This window comes from Streptopelia decaocto, assembly GCF_964273445.1.
Source record: "Streptopelia decaocto genome assembly, chromosome: 1".
NCBI classification, from domain to species: Eukaryota; Metazoa; Chordata; class Aves; order Columbiformes; family Columbidae; genus Streptopelia; species Streptopelia decaocto.
This window is the reverse complement of record NC_138663.1, coordinates 63,154,086-63,170,869: the sequence shown is the minus strand read 5'-3', so window position 1 is coordinate 63,170,869 and position 16,784 is coordinate 63,154,086. Positions and strand designations below refer to the sequence as shown.

At 38.4% G+C, this 16,784-nt stretch overlaps 1 protein-coding gene across 1 annotated transcript in view; it reads right to left on the bottom strand.

Moving 5' to 3' along the window:
• Nucleotides 1-2,718: 2,718 nt before the first annotated feature.
• Nucleotides 2,719-16,784, bottom strand: part of MYBPC1 (myosin binding protein C1) — a 75,469-nt gene continuing 61,403 nt past the window's right edge. Inside the window, exons 25-29 of the mRNA XM_082064071.1 lie at nt 16,004-16,143; nt 14,106-14,265; nt 12,345-12,481; nt 11,290-11,476; nt 2,719-3,449 (exon numbers count right to left, since the gene is read on the bottom strand). Of these exons, the coding sequence (XP_081920197.1) occupies nt 3,349-3,449; nt 11,290-11,476; nt 12,345-12,481; nt 14,106-14,265; nt 16,004-16,143 (725 nt within the window). The 3' untranslated portion in view covers nt 2,719-3,348. The remainder of the gene's footprint in view (nt 3,450-11,289; nt 11,477-12,344; nt 12,482-14,105; nt 14,266-16,003; nt 16,144-16,784) is intronic.

Here is a 16,784-nt window from a genome sequence, read left to right as displayed (position 1 = left end):
CAGCACAGGAGAAATCACAAAGAAGAGAAGGAAGAAAAAGGATCTCAGAGCAAGTAAGATTTACATAAAAAAGTGAGATCTTCTGATGCCTGAGGTGAAAGAAGTGGTAATTCAAGTGAAAAAAAACCCCACTAGTTCAGCAGTGGGAGTTGATAGTAACACATTCTTTTATTATTGCATAATTACTGACTGCTGGATGTTTGAAAATGCGCTGACATCACATAACCATCTTGTAATGTCCTACTTGTACCATTGGTCTAAGCAGACCTTTATCTTTAGAAACCATAACTGGAGATCAATCATTAGTCAGTAAGCACATAGCCTACCCTCTCTATACAGCCAGAGTGAGAACTGGTAAATAAGTGACAGGGCAATAGGGGATTGACAGCCTGGCCAAATTATGTGCGACCTTGTATCTCACATGCTTCAGAGTTTGCTGGAGACTTGCAATAACTCCGACTCGTGAAATACTTGGAATTTAATGATGTTAGAGTTGGAAAAGTAATTTTACCTTATCTAAGGCATTTTTACTTTGCACAGTAAATCACTAATGATATGGTCTGAGTCCCTTTTTTAGCATGATGCCTATAAGAGCTCCACGAATTTCTGAGGAGGGGGGTAGATCCAGAGTCATAGAATCATTTCAGTTGGAAGAGACCCTCAGGATCATTGAGTCCAACCATAATCTAACTCTAGCACTAAACCATGTCCCTAAGAACCTCACCTAAATGCCTTTTAAACACCTCCAGGAATGGTGACTCCACCACTTCCCTGAGCATCCTGTTCCAATGCCTGACAACCCTTTCCATGAAGAATTTTTTCGTAATATCCAATCTGAACCTCCCCTGGTGCAACTTGAGGCCTTTTCCTCTTGTCCTATAACTTGCTACTTGGGAGAAGAGACCAACACCCTCCATGCTACAACCTCCTTTCAGGTAGTTGTAGACAGCGATATGGTCTCCCCTCAGCCTCCTTTTCTCCAGGCTAAACAGCCCCAGTTCCCTCAACTTCTCCTCATAAGACTTGTGCTCCAGGCCCCTCACCAGCTTCATTGCCCTTCTCTGAACTGAACTCTCTCTAGTAACTCAATGTCCTTCTTACAATGAAAGGCTCAAAACTGAACACAGGATTCAAGTTGCAGCCTCACCAGGACCGAGTACAGTGGCACAATCACTTCTTTAGTCCAGCTGGCCACACTATTCCTGATACAAGCCAGGATGCTGTTGGCCTTTTTGGCCACCTGGGCACACTGCTGGCTCATATTCAGCTGGCTGTCAATCAACACCCCCAGATCCCTTTCCACCAGGCAGCTTTCCAGCCACTCTTCCCCAAGCCTGTACCACTGCCTGGGATTGTTGTGACCCAAGTGCAGGACACGGTACTTGGCCTTGTTAAACCTCATATAATTGGCCTCAGCCCAATGATCCATCTGGTCCAGATCCCTCTGTATGGCCTTCCTACCCTCCAGCAGGTCAACACTCCCACCCAACTTGGTGTCATGTGCAAGCTTACTGAGGGTGCACTCAATCGCTTTATGCAGATCGTTGATAGAGAGATTAAGCATAACTTGTCCCAATACTGAGCCCTGGGAAACACCACTTGTGACTAGCCGCCGACTGGATTTGACTGCGTTCACCACAGCTCTTTGGGCCCAGCCTTCCAGCCAGTTCTTTATCCATCGTGGAGTATACCTGTCCAGGTCATGAGCTGCCAGCTTCTCCAGGAGAATGCTTGTGCTAACAGTGTCAAAGGCCTTACTGAAGTCTAAGTACACAACATCCACAGCCTTTCCCTCATCTACTAGGTGGATCACCTTGTCGTAGAAGATCAGGTTGGTCAAACAGGACCTGCCTTTCATAAACCCATGTTGACTGGGCCAGATCACATGGTTTTCTTGTATGTGCTGTGTGATGTTACTCAAGATGATCTGCTCCATGACCTTCCTTGGCACCAAGATCAGACTGACAGGCCTGCGGTTCCCCGAATCCTCCTTCTGGCCTTTCTTGTAGATGGACGTCACGTTAAGCAACTTCCAGTCAACTGGGACCTCCCCGGTTAGTCAAGATTGCTGATAGATAATGGAAAGTGGCTTAGTGATCACCTCTGCCAGCTCTCTCAGCACCCTTGGGTGTATCTCATCTGGCTCCACAGACTTGTGGGTGTCCAACTGGTGTAGCAGGTCACCAGGCATTTCCCTTTGGATTATTTGGGCTTCATTCTGCACCTCATCCCTGTCTTCTGGCTCAGGGGGCTGGGTACCTAGAACACAACTGTTCCGACTATTAAAGACTGAGGTGAAGAAGGCATTTAGTACCTCAGCCTTTCCCTCATCTTCTGTCACTGTGTTTCCCCCCACATCCATCAGGGGATGGAGATTCTCCTTAGCCCTCCTCTGGTTGCTAATGTATTTATAGAAACATTTCTTGTTGCCTTTTACAGCAACATGATGAAAGCTGTCACAGCTGGCATTTACAGTATTTAAATATATATATTTAAAATATTGAAAACATATAGGTACAAAATTGCATGTATCTATAGCATTAGCCTTCAGCCACGTTGTGTGTCACGTATCTTAAAATGTAAGTCCATTGGGCTGATGCTGTTTGCCACTCAGTTGATGGGCTCACGTTCCTGCTTTACAGTATTTGGAAATTAAACAAGAAATGTGGTAAAACAAGGTAGAAAAAAACCATAAAAAAATAGTAAACAAGAACTTGATAGATCTTAAACACTTCATATTTATTGTACATTAAATAAAACAATTTCAGTTCAGTTGAGAGACTGATGGGTTGGATTTAGGAAATCAAAACTTCTAAAGGAAGATATGTTCAGCTTAAATGTTCATTAAGTACATATGTATTAATTACGTTACAGTAAAACCATATTCTGTTAAACCATTCTCAGGTGAATAAGATACATTATCAAAGAGGTATATATTCCAAGGGTCTTATTGCACAGCTACTGGCTAATCCACGTACTTCAAGTCTGAGAAACATATGCTTTGTACCACTGAGAACAAACTCTGACTGCCTCCTTGTGTTTATTACGCAGCTTCTCCTCTTTCCTCATTAAAAATCAGAACACAATATCAAACAGAAAATAAAGCTGAACATTACAAAACGTGTGTTGTCTTCGGTTCATTTAATTTCAACCCCAAAACAATCCATGCGTATTCTTTCTTTTCAGTAAGAGCAGGTAGGGAAAACAAAACAACAAATAAGAAAAAAAAAAAAAAAGGAAAAAAGAAAATTCCCAACCACGCATTTGTTCTGACATTGCAAGAACTAAAATGCTGTAATTCTGCTACCAATTTCCAGCGCAGTGGGAGGAAACACTGTGGACGGACTCTCACTTCCCCTCAGTTTTGTCTGCCTGCACTTCACGCATATATGAATCAATGATATGCGGAGGCACTCCATCCATCAATAGTCTGAAGAACGAAAGCCCACCTAGAAACAAGGAATAAAGTAGTCTTTAGTTTGAAGGTCCCTGGAGCAAGAGCTTTGTACCTTTATTTCCTGGAGTAAGTGACAAAGATTTAGTTGGTCCCTATTGCATACTTCATTTTGCGATGGGGTAAAATTCATCCCTGTTCAAAAGTCCAGCACAAGAATTAACCATTATTTAATCTCCGTACTACAGAGAACATTCCTGTCCTCTTGCGCAGGGTGAATTTCACTTCTAGCATGTCATATATTCAATCATTTATCTCACTCCATGCAATAATCTGATAAGCTTCACCTCAAATAACCCTGCTGGATTTCCATCCGGCTGGGTGGAGTATAGTCAGAGATGGAAGTCAGCCCAGAGGGAGCAACGCCTGACAATGATGAGTTTGGAAACCATGCAGAGACATTCAAATGGTTTATAAGTATTTAGCAAAATATTTACCATGTTGCTTGAAAATAACAGCTGGATGACATATGTAAAATAATATTTTCTTTATCCTTCCCCCCTCACCCCCCCCCCATATTCCAGTTTTATGATGGGTGGAGTCAACATTCACTGAACAGGTATCAGAAGTACCATACTCAGCCTTTTAGGTCTATGATGTGCCTTTTGACTGTGGCTCAGTCACCGTGAGTAAAAAACTGAACCAAACGTATTTTACACCACTGCTGTAGTAGAAACCTGGGCTTATAAGAAAGCCAAAGCACTCAATATTTTCTTTGGTGTTCTGATTAAAGAGGCAAGGCAAAAGATTTTTGAAGAACATTTGATAATTTTAGCAATCCAGGACAAAATATTTATTTCAGTGCCCAGAAAAATGTGTATGTAGAGAGAAGTACGCCAGGGCATGCCAGATCCCAGTGATGTAGAAGCAGTAATTTTATACAAATAATCCAAATTAGAAGTGCAATTTCATGCCATTGAAAAAAATGTCATGGAAACAAAACACATGAGTATTTCTGCTAATTTTGTTGAAATCAAATTACATTTGGGAGAAACAGTTGGAAAAAGATAAATATTTTGCTGAAAACATTAGAGTCCGACTTTTCTCAAGGTGTAAGAAAGCTACGTACCATTACTATTCCTTTTACAAATCTACATGAGTGTTTTGTTCTTCAAGTTGCAAAGCCACCCACTGATAACTGCACTTACCTTCTCAGCTTTTTCTGGAACACACCAAAATCTTTAAAGCAAAACCACATTGCCTGGATGAAGATATCACTGTCTCTGAATGCTTCAGCCAAATGCAACTGAGCTGATACTTACTTATAGCATTTACCCTGAGTATAGATTTCAATGTTTTATAACCTTTATTAAAACAAAGATTATCCAGTGCTATTATGAAGTGCTATTAGTTACTAGTGATTATGGACTGTGCCGTCATTGCTGCAGAACTGTTCGCTGCTGACCTTAGGTAGATGCACAATACAGACGAAAAAAAGCATGCGTTTTGGCATTCTTTTCAACTCGTGTAGTGCAAGTTGTGATATGAATCATTCGTTTTAAAATGAAATTAGCTGTGGAATAAATATTTCATTGATGTAGAGGTATACTCCTATATGAAAATAACTGACTGTAAATGCAAAATGCTCTTTTATTACTTGCATTTTATTCATATTAATTAGTAATGCTAACTCATGCATTGTTAAATTCTATTGAAACATACACTGTTAGAAAGTAGTGGGATGTACAACTAAGAAGAATGACTCTAACAAGCCTTTATGACAAAAATCTGGTTTTATATGCATTAAAACTATCATGCTACTCATTTCAAAAAACATTTTCATTAAGTAGCATAATGAAAATCATGCCATACTAGGCAGACATTGTATGACCTGTAAACAGACATAAGCTTCATATGCAAGAACCATATGAAAGCTTACCTTAGATGACAATATACATTCAAAAATCCTTACTGTGTAACTAAGGGAGAGAGAGAAAGAGAAGTAACAATTTAATCGCAAACACAAAAGTAGAGAGAAAATGTTGAGGGAAATTATGCTTACAATTATGTCAGGATGATGTTTTAATCCTTAGTCATGTAAAATATATAGGAATAGAAGCACATGAAGAGTAAAAGGTAGGGATCCAGTTCCACTTCAAAATTATCATTAATATGTAAAAGCTATATTAATATGTACAAGTAACTATAACTCCTGTAATTAGTCTAAAGTATAGATTGGAACCAAATAATGCAAATGACATTTATGATAAAAGTTTCCAAATGTAGCTTCAAGGAAGCTAACACATATATATATATAGTATTTTCCACCAGGGAAAAAAAAAGCACACACATAACACTGAAGCATATATATATATATGTTGAAACTCTATAAGGCAAAATAATCAAGTACAGACTAATAACCTACCTGTGCACTAAAGTATGTATTCTGTTACATATCCACATTTACATTACTTAAAGCATGCTATTTATAGGAGCCCTTACCTTTAATTAAACATTTTGACTCTATAAAACATCTGAACCCGAATTTAAAATAAACCCCAGAGGAAATGAAGTAAAATTATATGCTTGTAAGAAAAAAAATTTCACGGATTTCAGTTGGATCAAGATTTCTTCCCTAGGTTCTGTAGTGCAAGCTGGACTTGCATGTAAGAGCATGGATGGTCACTCTCAGCACTAACTTGTAACCAAAGACTATAATGCTGTCATAAAGAATGCCTTCTAAGCACAGTAAATGACTTTATGATACTTCTGTTCTTTCAACAGTTCTACAAGCTGAGAGCTGTTTTTCAAATTTCTATTTCTTGGAAATGTCTAAGTGTTTTGGTTTAAGGTACTCATAGACGTTAAAGAAATTCTTTATAGGTACATGTAGTTCTGTGCCTGGTGACATAGCAAAAGTATGTCTAAAACCTTTTTAATTCGGATGTTAAATACCCATATTCTTGATTAATTTGGCCTTCTTTGCTCATGTGACATAGACATTGTATGTCATGAGACACTAGCTAGTTTAATCTAAAAAGCAACTAAATACACACTTTGCATGCAGAAAATGCGTTGCATGTGGAAAGAAAGGAAGGGAATGAAATGGAATGTCCAGGGGAGTATGCTTATTATAAACCTGATTATTCCCCGCCAAGAAGAATGGTTCTCCTGGGTTAATTACTCCTTGATATATCACTGCAGAATCAGAATATTTATAGTGGTATTTATTTGCATTTGAAATTCTTCCCAGTTGATCTTAACAGCTTATATTTTAATATTTCTTATACAGAATCTTTGCTATCGTCAACCTGTTAAAGTGATCACCAACCCTGATTTTGCTCTTAAGATAAACATTCTCCAAAAACATTCGTTTCATTATAAAAGAAGCAAGGTGCTTTAACTGAACCTTTTAATTGACCTCAGTGAAGCTGATAAGGAATCAGTTCCTTACTGCACATAATGAAAATTCACAGACAATGCTATGGATCTACCTAAAACCTGATATATATTTTGAATTTTCTGTATGTGACATATATAATTAGATTCCGTGTATGCATCATCTTTCAAGATATATGAGGTGGAGTTATCCTTTTGCATAAGATATATTGCTTGACTTTTTTCAGCACCTTTATTTTTACAAAAAAAAAGCCATTGTACATACAGCTCACATAACTGCCATCTTTAAGTTTCCTCAGCAAAACTGAAAACATAGGAATGAAATAACTTCTGAAATAACATCAGTAAATGCAATTTTTTTTTTGAGGACGGAATAGGAATTTGCTATTTTTATCTTTATTGTGCTCATAATTATAATTAATTGTTTTTCATGAAATGTGCATTAAATTTAGTAACCACCAGGGGTTTTAATTTAGTACTAAAACACTGTAAGTGAATGGCTAAAAAAGTAGAAAATTGTAGCATAATGCTAGCATTCATAGAGTATTCATAGCCACTCAGTTTTTCAAATACTATGCAAACCTGGAAATTCTAGACTGTTCTCTGAGTAGTTCTATGGCATTCCTAGGACTGGGCTTATATATATGCATGATAAATTTCAGATCTCCAACACTTGAGAAGTATAAGGATAAAAGAAATTCTAGCCAACACAAGGAAAATTCACTTACTGCAATATATACTGTTGCATGTCATAGAGCTCTTTAGCATGACTTACTATCCAAAGATCTGTAGGGATAGCACTGTAGCTGCTATATTCACCAAATGGGTAGCATAGGCTTGAGCCCGTTGGTTTTATTCAAGCAATATTCATCTGTATCTCATCATTTTATGAATGTAGAACTTGATTGTTACTTGCTGGAGTAAAGCTGAACCAGTTTAAAGCTATACATATGAATACATACACACACACACATAAACACACACTGCAATCTATTTCCAGTGAGTCAGAAATCCACAACTGTGTGTCACCGTGATGAGCAGTCATCTGCAGAGCCCTCCTAAATGAACAAACAGGCTGGGAAACTTAAGAGAATGATAATTCAACACATAAGTCAATAGAAAAGTGAAATAAGACATAATTATGTTTTATGCTCTGGCTGTTTAATACTCATTTGCATTTGTCTGTATCATATAGCAAACCCTGAGCCTACCCTGGCTTGCCAAGCTGCAGCTGCTGTGTTTACTTAATCCTATTCCCTTTGAATTCATCAGCTGAAGTGCCTGTCATGTTAAGAGCATCAGCACTGACCCCTTCCAACAGCTGTGCTGTATCTAAGCCCCACAATTTGCTAGTCTAAGCAGTCTTCAGAAAGGAGTCTAAAGTAATGGCTAAACCTGCCAGGATGGAAGGAAGAATCTCAGCAAGGGTGATCACACACTGACCAAACCCTTGGGATAGAGCCACAATACCAGGCTTGGTGGGAGGGAGTGGGACTGTACCAGGTAATGGTTGATATCAGATTGGGCTCAGAAACCACCCATTAACTAGGGAAGGTGGTATTTAGGTTAATGAAGCAGCCCATCACATAGCTAAGAAGAGAGGAACAGCACACGGTCCAGGTGGTGTCTGAACAGCCTGCATTTAAGATTTCTTCCAGGTTAAAGTACTGTTCTGAGCAAAATGTCTATTGTATAGTATTCATTTTTTTTTTTTCAGTTGAGCTTTTAAAGTAAATATTACTTTATTTGAGAAGAAAGAAAACTTTTTGACTCTAGAAATGTCTGTGCTACAAGCCTTTCGCAATCAGTGCATGTAGGAGGTTTTGTTTAGAAGTGGGAAAGCACTGATGAACTGAATCTTGTCTAAAAGGAGTAATTCTGTCAGCCTCATTCTCACTGTGGCAAAAGTATGTTTAACTGCAAACCCAAAACAAGGTGCCAGGGTAATTGAGACCATAGGATGTGCTGCAGCCAGCTGATAGACTGATTAATGCAACCCTCAGAACATGATACAAAGCCCAGGGTTTCCTGTGGTATGAATGATTGGGGCAGGGTGATAATTGAATTTGGTTGAGGTACTAGGGTATGCTGACTAGGTTAAGAACTGAGTCAAAATCTCAGACTCAAAGAACTGGAAACAACCTTGAAATGTCATTTAATGCATATCATAATCCTAACAAATTGCACAGCTGTCAACCTTCTAAGCTGCTCTTAAGGCTCCTGGTATCAAAGGCTCTACAACCTCTGCAGGAAATCTGCCCTACTGCTTCACTTCTCTGACTCTTTTCTACCCTAAATGTTTGCTGCTGTGTTGCCAGATAGAATGTTTTTGTTTTAATGTTTAATTTAATTTTTCCATTATGGAAAGAATGTGACAGGCCTGGAAGCCTGTGAAGGTAGTAGATCATGTGCTCTCTGTTTCAGAGCAGTACTCAGACAACTGGACCTGTAAAAGTTAAATAAACATTTGTTAGCAAAAATCCTCAGGGACGTCAACTTAGCTGTTCCTAGTAGACACCTTAATGAACAGAACTGTAGCTTTTTTTTCCTAGATAAATTGCTTCTAAGTGACTAATTGATTTTCAGCCTATTTCAGATACCAGCCCATAAATGTTCATAAATTTAAGAAATTAAATTCCCCATCAGTATTGACCAAAAGCAAAAATGTTTCCACACTAACACCGAGTAGCCTCCACTGCTGCTGAAAATATTCTTGGAAAATGTTGTGTATTAAAAGAGCACCTGAATGAAAACATGGTGCTTGTCTTACACTTCAAAAATAGAAAACTAATTAATCCTGATATTTAGTGAAAAAAAAGTTCCAAGATCAACAGAAGCACCTGTATTTCACAACAGCTGGAAAGGGAATTGCTGAAGAATAATATGTAACCCATGGCAACATTTGGAGACTTCCTAAAACTGAGAGATATTAGTTAAATTGTGTCTTATCTTAGAAATGTTTTACAGTAAAACAAAGGACAGCAATAAACAGCTTCTTGTATTTAAAATGTAGTATTTGGTTGTACTACAAGCAATGTGCTGAAGACTAAAAAGTTACAACTGAATGTAAATGTGCATGAGAACTTTAGGGCTTAGGGATTTAGGAAGTTTAATGAAACAGCAAAGAAACTTGGCCTTTCAGTATAAAAAAAAACCAGATGAAGCAGCCTTCTCACATGATGAGGTCTTCTGTTCCACTGTGAAATAGAGAGTTTGCTTGTGGTTAAGGAAAACAATCATACTTCCAGGATGTGGACATCACCTTTAGACACAGTGTCTTAAAAATAAATCGTGAAAATGAAGAAACATATTATGTACATTTTCACTATATTAGTGAAATATTCATATACTCGACATTTATTGCAGTGGCTTCTTGCTTGCAGATTGGAGCTGCGGGACAAGATACATCGGAAAACGGAAAATGAAATCCAAAATAAACACAATGCAATCCATAAGGATATTAAATATTATGGTTTTCATTATGAACTAGCATGATGGAAATAATATAATTAGGACCATATTCAGGTACCCTAAATTCCGTCTAAATTCCTGAGTTAGACACTTCCTATCAGCTGCTTTATGCAGCTTTCCTTACTTATAACCTGAAATTATTTTTTTCAGAAACACTTAGCTTATTTCACAGCAAAAGCCTCTGGTGGGGGTCAGTCCAGCTAAATATGACCCTGTCTTTCCCTAGGAGGTAATTTTCTGAAAATATGCTCCTGAGATTATTATTGGTAGTCCAATCCAAATCCTATTGCTGTTCATGATATCCTAATCAGTGCTAAACTACCTGCAATTCAGAAAATGTATCTATTAATGAAAATAAATATGTCTTCAGTTGTAGAAGGGTAACCTACTTTGTCCTCTTTCCCTGTATTTGCAAAGACCATGGTTTTGATTACTTTGTTCTTAAAGGAAATACAGCAATTATATCAACTAGCTTGTGTCCTTGTTGCTACATTTGCTAACAAACTACATTAAGAAGTTTTCCTTGGAAGCAAATATTTGATTTGTTTCATACGTAACTTTAAGGCAGACAGATTATCCTGAACAAATCTTTCTTCCTTCTCTCCTTCTCCCCTGGCCATTTCCTTCAGAGATATCTCTTTCTTACCCAAGATGATTTTTTAAAATATTTTCCCAAAGAGCTTTATGGCTCAGTCTTACTAGAGTTTTTTGGGTAAGCACCATAGTTCTAAGAGGTGTAGTCTACCATTTGGTCACTTGTGGAAAAAGTCTTGCATTTGCTGGAGGTGCTAATTGGTGTGCAGAGAAAAAAAAAGACAATATAGCACAAGCACAGCATGTTGGTCTTCAAATAGAAAACCAATAAAACAATATATTTTATTTTGTCTTAATGAAGCTATTATTTTTCACCTGGGAAAGTTAAAAAAGTTGTTTGAACTCCCTTTTACATTTGCCTTGCATACTTCTGACTCCTGTGTAACTGGTGTTCAGAAAACAGCACATTTGCAATGGTTTAAACGCCTTACCTTTCACTTCCAGTTTGCAATCAACTTCTGCCTCTCCAAGTTCATTGACTGCTCGGCAAGTGTAAGTACCTCCGTCGTAGGGACTGGGTTTGCGGATCTCCAAGGTGCAGACACCTTGGTTGCTGAACATTCGGTACCTTGGGTCATTCATTATAGCAACTTTGTTTTTCAGCCAGGTTATTTTGGGCTGTGGTAAAAAGAAAAGAGCACTCACATGCACAAACCTATAAACTTAAACGTTTTATCTCTTTTTTTTGTGGCATCCTGTTGAAGCTGAGTAATCCAGAAATGATACAAAATAGATAAAATAGTGACAGAAAGGAAATTGTAATTCTTAACTCAAGCATAAACACGGGCTGCATCATGCATCTGTTTTCAAGTAAGATGTTTTTCAGTGCAGCTCCTATCACATTATTAAAGTCTTAAGTATAAGCCTGTTATCAATATGAGGTGCTTTGTCGTGGTAGCAAACATTGAGCAATAGCTTCTGACATCCAGTTACTCTACGTCAATAGAAAAGCATGTTGTTACACAGTATTGCACACAGAACAGTCACGATCTGTGAAGAGTGAGCAGAAAACATGTTCTTAAACACTCTTGAGTTTGTATTTTACTTGTCAGTTTAGTTTTTCACAACAGAAAACAGATCACAAAAACACAATTCAAAAGAAACTGGAAGATGCGTTGCACAGTGGGTCTGAGAACTAACATGGTCCATGGAGTATTCCTGCATTTTTATAGAATAATAATGGCTTTATTTTAGTAACAACATGTACTGATATATTAACTGTACAGCTGTTGTCAGTGCCAGTCCCAGTATAGCCCAGCATTTCCTGAGGCTCTGCCCTTTCACTGAGTTATCTGTGGCTTTAGTAACTATTAAAATGCCTATATCACAGATAAGCAGGTCCTATTTTGCATTCTTTAAAGCCCACATGACTCCTTTTGCCTTCAGCCTGGCTTGTGAGGCAAATAGTAAAAATGGCACCACAATTTTCAGTGTCAGGTTAAAGTCTTTTGTGTTTTATCTGATACTATTACGAGCTGTGCTGTACCTTGGGGTTGCCCCGAACGCTGCAGTTCAAAGTCGCATTGTAACCAGCTACAGCAAACGTGTTGACTAGAGGCTGAGTAAACAACGGCCGTTCACTGAAGTCAAAATCATTGTAAACTGGATATTTGTAGACTTTACCTATGAAACGAAAAGAAAACATTTCTAAAACAGTGTTGACGTGTATCTAAATACCCACGCATCTTAAAAAGCTACAAAAGTCTGAATCTGTTCTCATCGGCACCACTTTAGCTAGCGACCTAATGCTGGTAATTGCACCTGTAGGGGAGGCTGGAAGTGAGCCTGGGAAGTGACCATAGCCCTTGGTCATACTATAGAGTAGATGTCTGAGAGGTCCTCTTTGTTTCCTGAGAGGTGGCATACAAAATAACACACATTTATTCTCTGTCTTTGCCTGCATGTTAGAGAACAGGATGGATCCTGTCTGATATACTGTGGGATGCTTGTCTTCACAGGCTGTGTTAACTCTGTTGCTGATTACTTTTCACAGTTTGTTCTGACTACAAACTGGCTCTGTAGCTGAAAACCCACATTTTTCTTTCTGCTTCATACACTGCACTAACAATACAAATATGTGAATGGATATACTTTCTGTACAAGGAAAACATGGTAGCAAAATCTAGTTTTTCACTGCCACTTTTTCCCTGCTGTGCAATGGAAGTTACCATCAACGCATCATCTTCACTCACAAACTAAGCTGGCATTTAAAACAGCTGGACAGAATGACATCTATTCATGTGCACAGGTATCACTAAACATCTTTGCTTCACTGAAATACGATCCAAGCTCTTGTGCTGACTTCAGTGCGGTTTAGGCCTGATACATGCTCTCATGACAAGGGCAAATAAGCAGTGATGAAAAACAGTTTCTATAGCCATTGTTTTGTTCATGGTCCCATTTCTAAAAGAGCAGTTGTTTTCTTTTTAATAATGGAAGTGGGATCTAGTACTCCGGGCCTCCATTCCTTCAGCCTGTCACTATGGTTTGTACAGTTTGTCTGTTCTGCATCATGGCAATCAGGTGTTCCTTTCTTTCAGACAAACTGAGGTAATCTGGATTGATTTTGTTCCTTTAAACCACCCGTTTGTTGAATTTCCCTTCCATAAAGGAGCAGGTGGTAGTTTTTTGTTGTTGGTGGTTTTTAAAAAGTTTACAGTACCATATCAAATGGTCTATTTCTGAAATGTCAGGATTTCTGACTGCAGAATCAGATTTTGTCCAGCTCCACCTGCAAGAGATGTGAAGCAGGGTTCTCCGATCCTGCCTGAAATGGGCAGGAGCACTTGTACAGCTGCTGCCAAGTCTCCACTGGGAAGCAGTGACCCACTGCTTCTAGCAAAACTGTTTCTTCACTCCTCTTCCAGCTCTTTTCATAGAATCATAGAATTGTTTTGTTTGGAAAAGATGGTTAAGATCGTTGAGTTCAACCATTGACCTAGCACTACAAGTCCACTTCTTGTTGCCTTAGACCTGCCAGTGGTGACATGAGTACGAGATCTAAGATTGCAGAAAATGTCAGAACATGGGAAAAATGTCCCACCCTCTCTTAAAAAAAACCCCACAACTATGAACTATGTGGACAAACCAAGACGTCTTGGTATGAAATGTCCTAGCTGTTACTTGTACCTGGTCTTAGAGCTAGGAATGCATCTGAATGCTTTAGAGATATGGCCTTTACCTCTAATCACCTTACAGCCTCTGAACACACCCTTCCCTTTTGACAAGGAACAGATAATTAGCTAACCATCCTTTGCAATCAAAGCGCTCTCTTTGGTCATCGTTGCATCCTCACTGAGGCCACACATGTTTTCAGCGAAGACTCGGAAGTAGTACTCATTTCCTATGACGAGCTCGTTAATGGTGGCACTGGTGCGGTGATAGTGCTCCATTACTGTGAACCATTCCTGAAAGACACAAACACAGAGTCAGCTTCCTCCCAGCGCTCTGCACCTCTCAGCCATTAACTGTTTGGGAGAATCATCAAGCTTGTGGGAGTAAGATTTTTCTTTTAAGAGAACATCAATGGATATTGAAAAAGTGAGGTTGGCAATAATTCTTTATTCTGTCTGAAATGAATGACAATGAGAATCTCATGGAGCTCACTGCTAAGCAGTGAAGGCCGCATGGAAAGTGAACCCTACTGAACTGTTACACTTCCTTAGCTGGGAGGATTTGTTTTAGGAAATCCAATATTACAAAGGTTGTGTTGTGTAAAGCAAGGCAAGCTCCTTTGTTCCTAGTGCATGCTGCTGACAGAGAAGGTACTGCTGCAAATAAGAAAAGCAGTGGCACGTACTGCTCTGCAGTTACATGTCCTCAGAAGAGGCCAATGCACTAATCTGCTCCCTGTTCCACAGGTTCAGTGTTCATGAGAAATGTAATTTTATGCAGGTGGCCCTCTGATCAGAAAAGACTCAAACGAAGAGGAGGATTTTGGCACTTTAGTCTTGCAGCAGTAACGGGACATGTAATTTCTATCCTAGTACACAATACCTAAGTAACAAACTGAGATGAATGAGTATAATGCTAAAAAATGCAATTAATATAAAGTACAATATGACCACAGCAATGTTTTTGCTTTTCTTTACTCTGCCCTATGTAGTGTTCTTGCTTTCCTAAAGATGAACTTGTGCTGAGTTCCCTGTGCCACAGTTTCCATTGATATCTGGTCATCTTTAAGAGACAAAGTGCCTTTTGGGAAACAATTATCTGTAAAAGGCAAGCTGGGCCATGATTGCAGAATTCAACACCACAGAGGCTATGGGAACAGTATGACCCCAAATGATCTGTGACACACTGGACCCTAGACACTGCTATTGTTGCTTTCTCCTTAACACAGTAATTTATAGATGGGACATCATTGTTCTGGTCACTGTACAGAGACCATCTCTTCTTACAGTCTGAAGCAAAAGAAAAAATGAAGAATGGGAAGAGAAATAGTGGCACAGGAAGAATGAATTCATCAGAACATGAAGGAGATCAACATATTCAAGTTTGGGGGAGAGGGGAAGTGACAAAAGATTCCCTTAGATAACGCAAATTCTAAAATATTGTCCTAGATTTCCAGTGTTTGACTTTACAGTAAGTGTTAAATGTAAGAATCCAACTATTGTCTTTCAATTTCAAGTGTAAAATTCATGTTAGTTTACTGAAAATAATTAACATCTCTTTATTGCACTTTGCACTTGTAAGTCTCAAAGGAGTTTACAAGTTACACATGTACCATTTTGCCATGGGTAGTAAGGAGTGGCAATGACTTACACAATGGGATATTACAGGTTTAAAAGCAACAGCACGACATTTTGGTTCTAGTAGCAACTTACTGACTTCAAACTTAGTATGTTTGGGTTTTATTTTCTCTACTGAGACAAAGGAAATAAAGCAGAATTACTTCCCTCAAATCCACCTGTCCTTTTCCTTTTAGTCCTCTCTTTGGCATAATCTGAAAACACTTCCATTTTTAGGCTTTAGCTAGAGTGAACAGAAGATTTCTAGAATTTTTAGAGATGCCTTGCAGATTTTCTGAGCACTGTCTAATCAATGCTTTGTCCACCTACATTGATTTAAGCATGTAAAGCTTTTTATTTTTAAAAGGAGAATTCATGAGTACATCAGCCTTTTAAAGATCTCCTTGTAACTTACCATACTCTTCTTATCTGCTTTTTGAATTGTGTACCCAGTAATGGCAGCATTACCATCATCTTTTGGTGGCTTCCATGATAAATTTACATTCTCTCCCCAGACATCTTCAATAGTTACAACCTCTGGTGGGCCTGGGCGATCTGTAACAAAAATATGGCAGCTGACATTTTCCACTGTTTACTTTCTCTCTCTTTTCTAAATACATCTTCCACTTAGTTTGATTTCTCTCTTTCTTACAACATGCACATGTCAAAAGCAATGTCAAAAGAAAGCTGAGGTTGTAAAATAAAACTTTATGAAGTTAAGACATGTCAGAACTATGCAAAACTTGACCATTATATGAGTATGGCTTCTAATATACATGTGCTCTTTAATTGAATGAAGGCATGGTATTTTGTAAAACTTAAAAACAGTTCAAGATGTGCTCCGAAAAGACAAAGTTGAACAATCATTATGAAGGCTGTGCTACCAGTTTTGCCTAATATATAAAGAAATAGATTGGTAAAAATGAAAAGTAAATGTGTTTTCTGGTCTGTTTTTCCTACTTTCACGTGCGTTCAGCATTTATGATTTCTTCCACATTACACATATGACAAAGTTACTATGAATTTACTCCCATTTCTCTCTTGGGATACCCACAACGGGAAAAGGCTTGCATCCTGGATAGACAAGAACATGACAAGCTTAACAATGAAAAAAAGAGACTGACATGTTCCAACAGGCACCTGCCATCGTATAGGGAGCTTATTTAGAGACCACAAATCTATAGTTAAGGAAATGG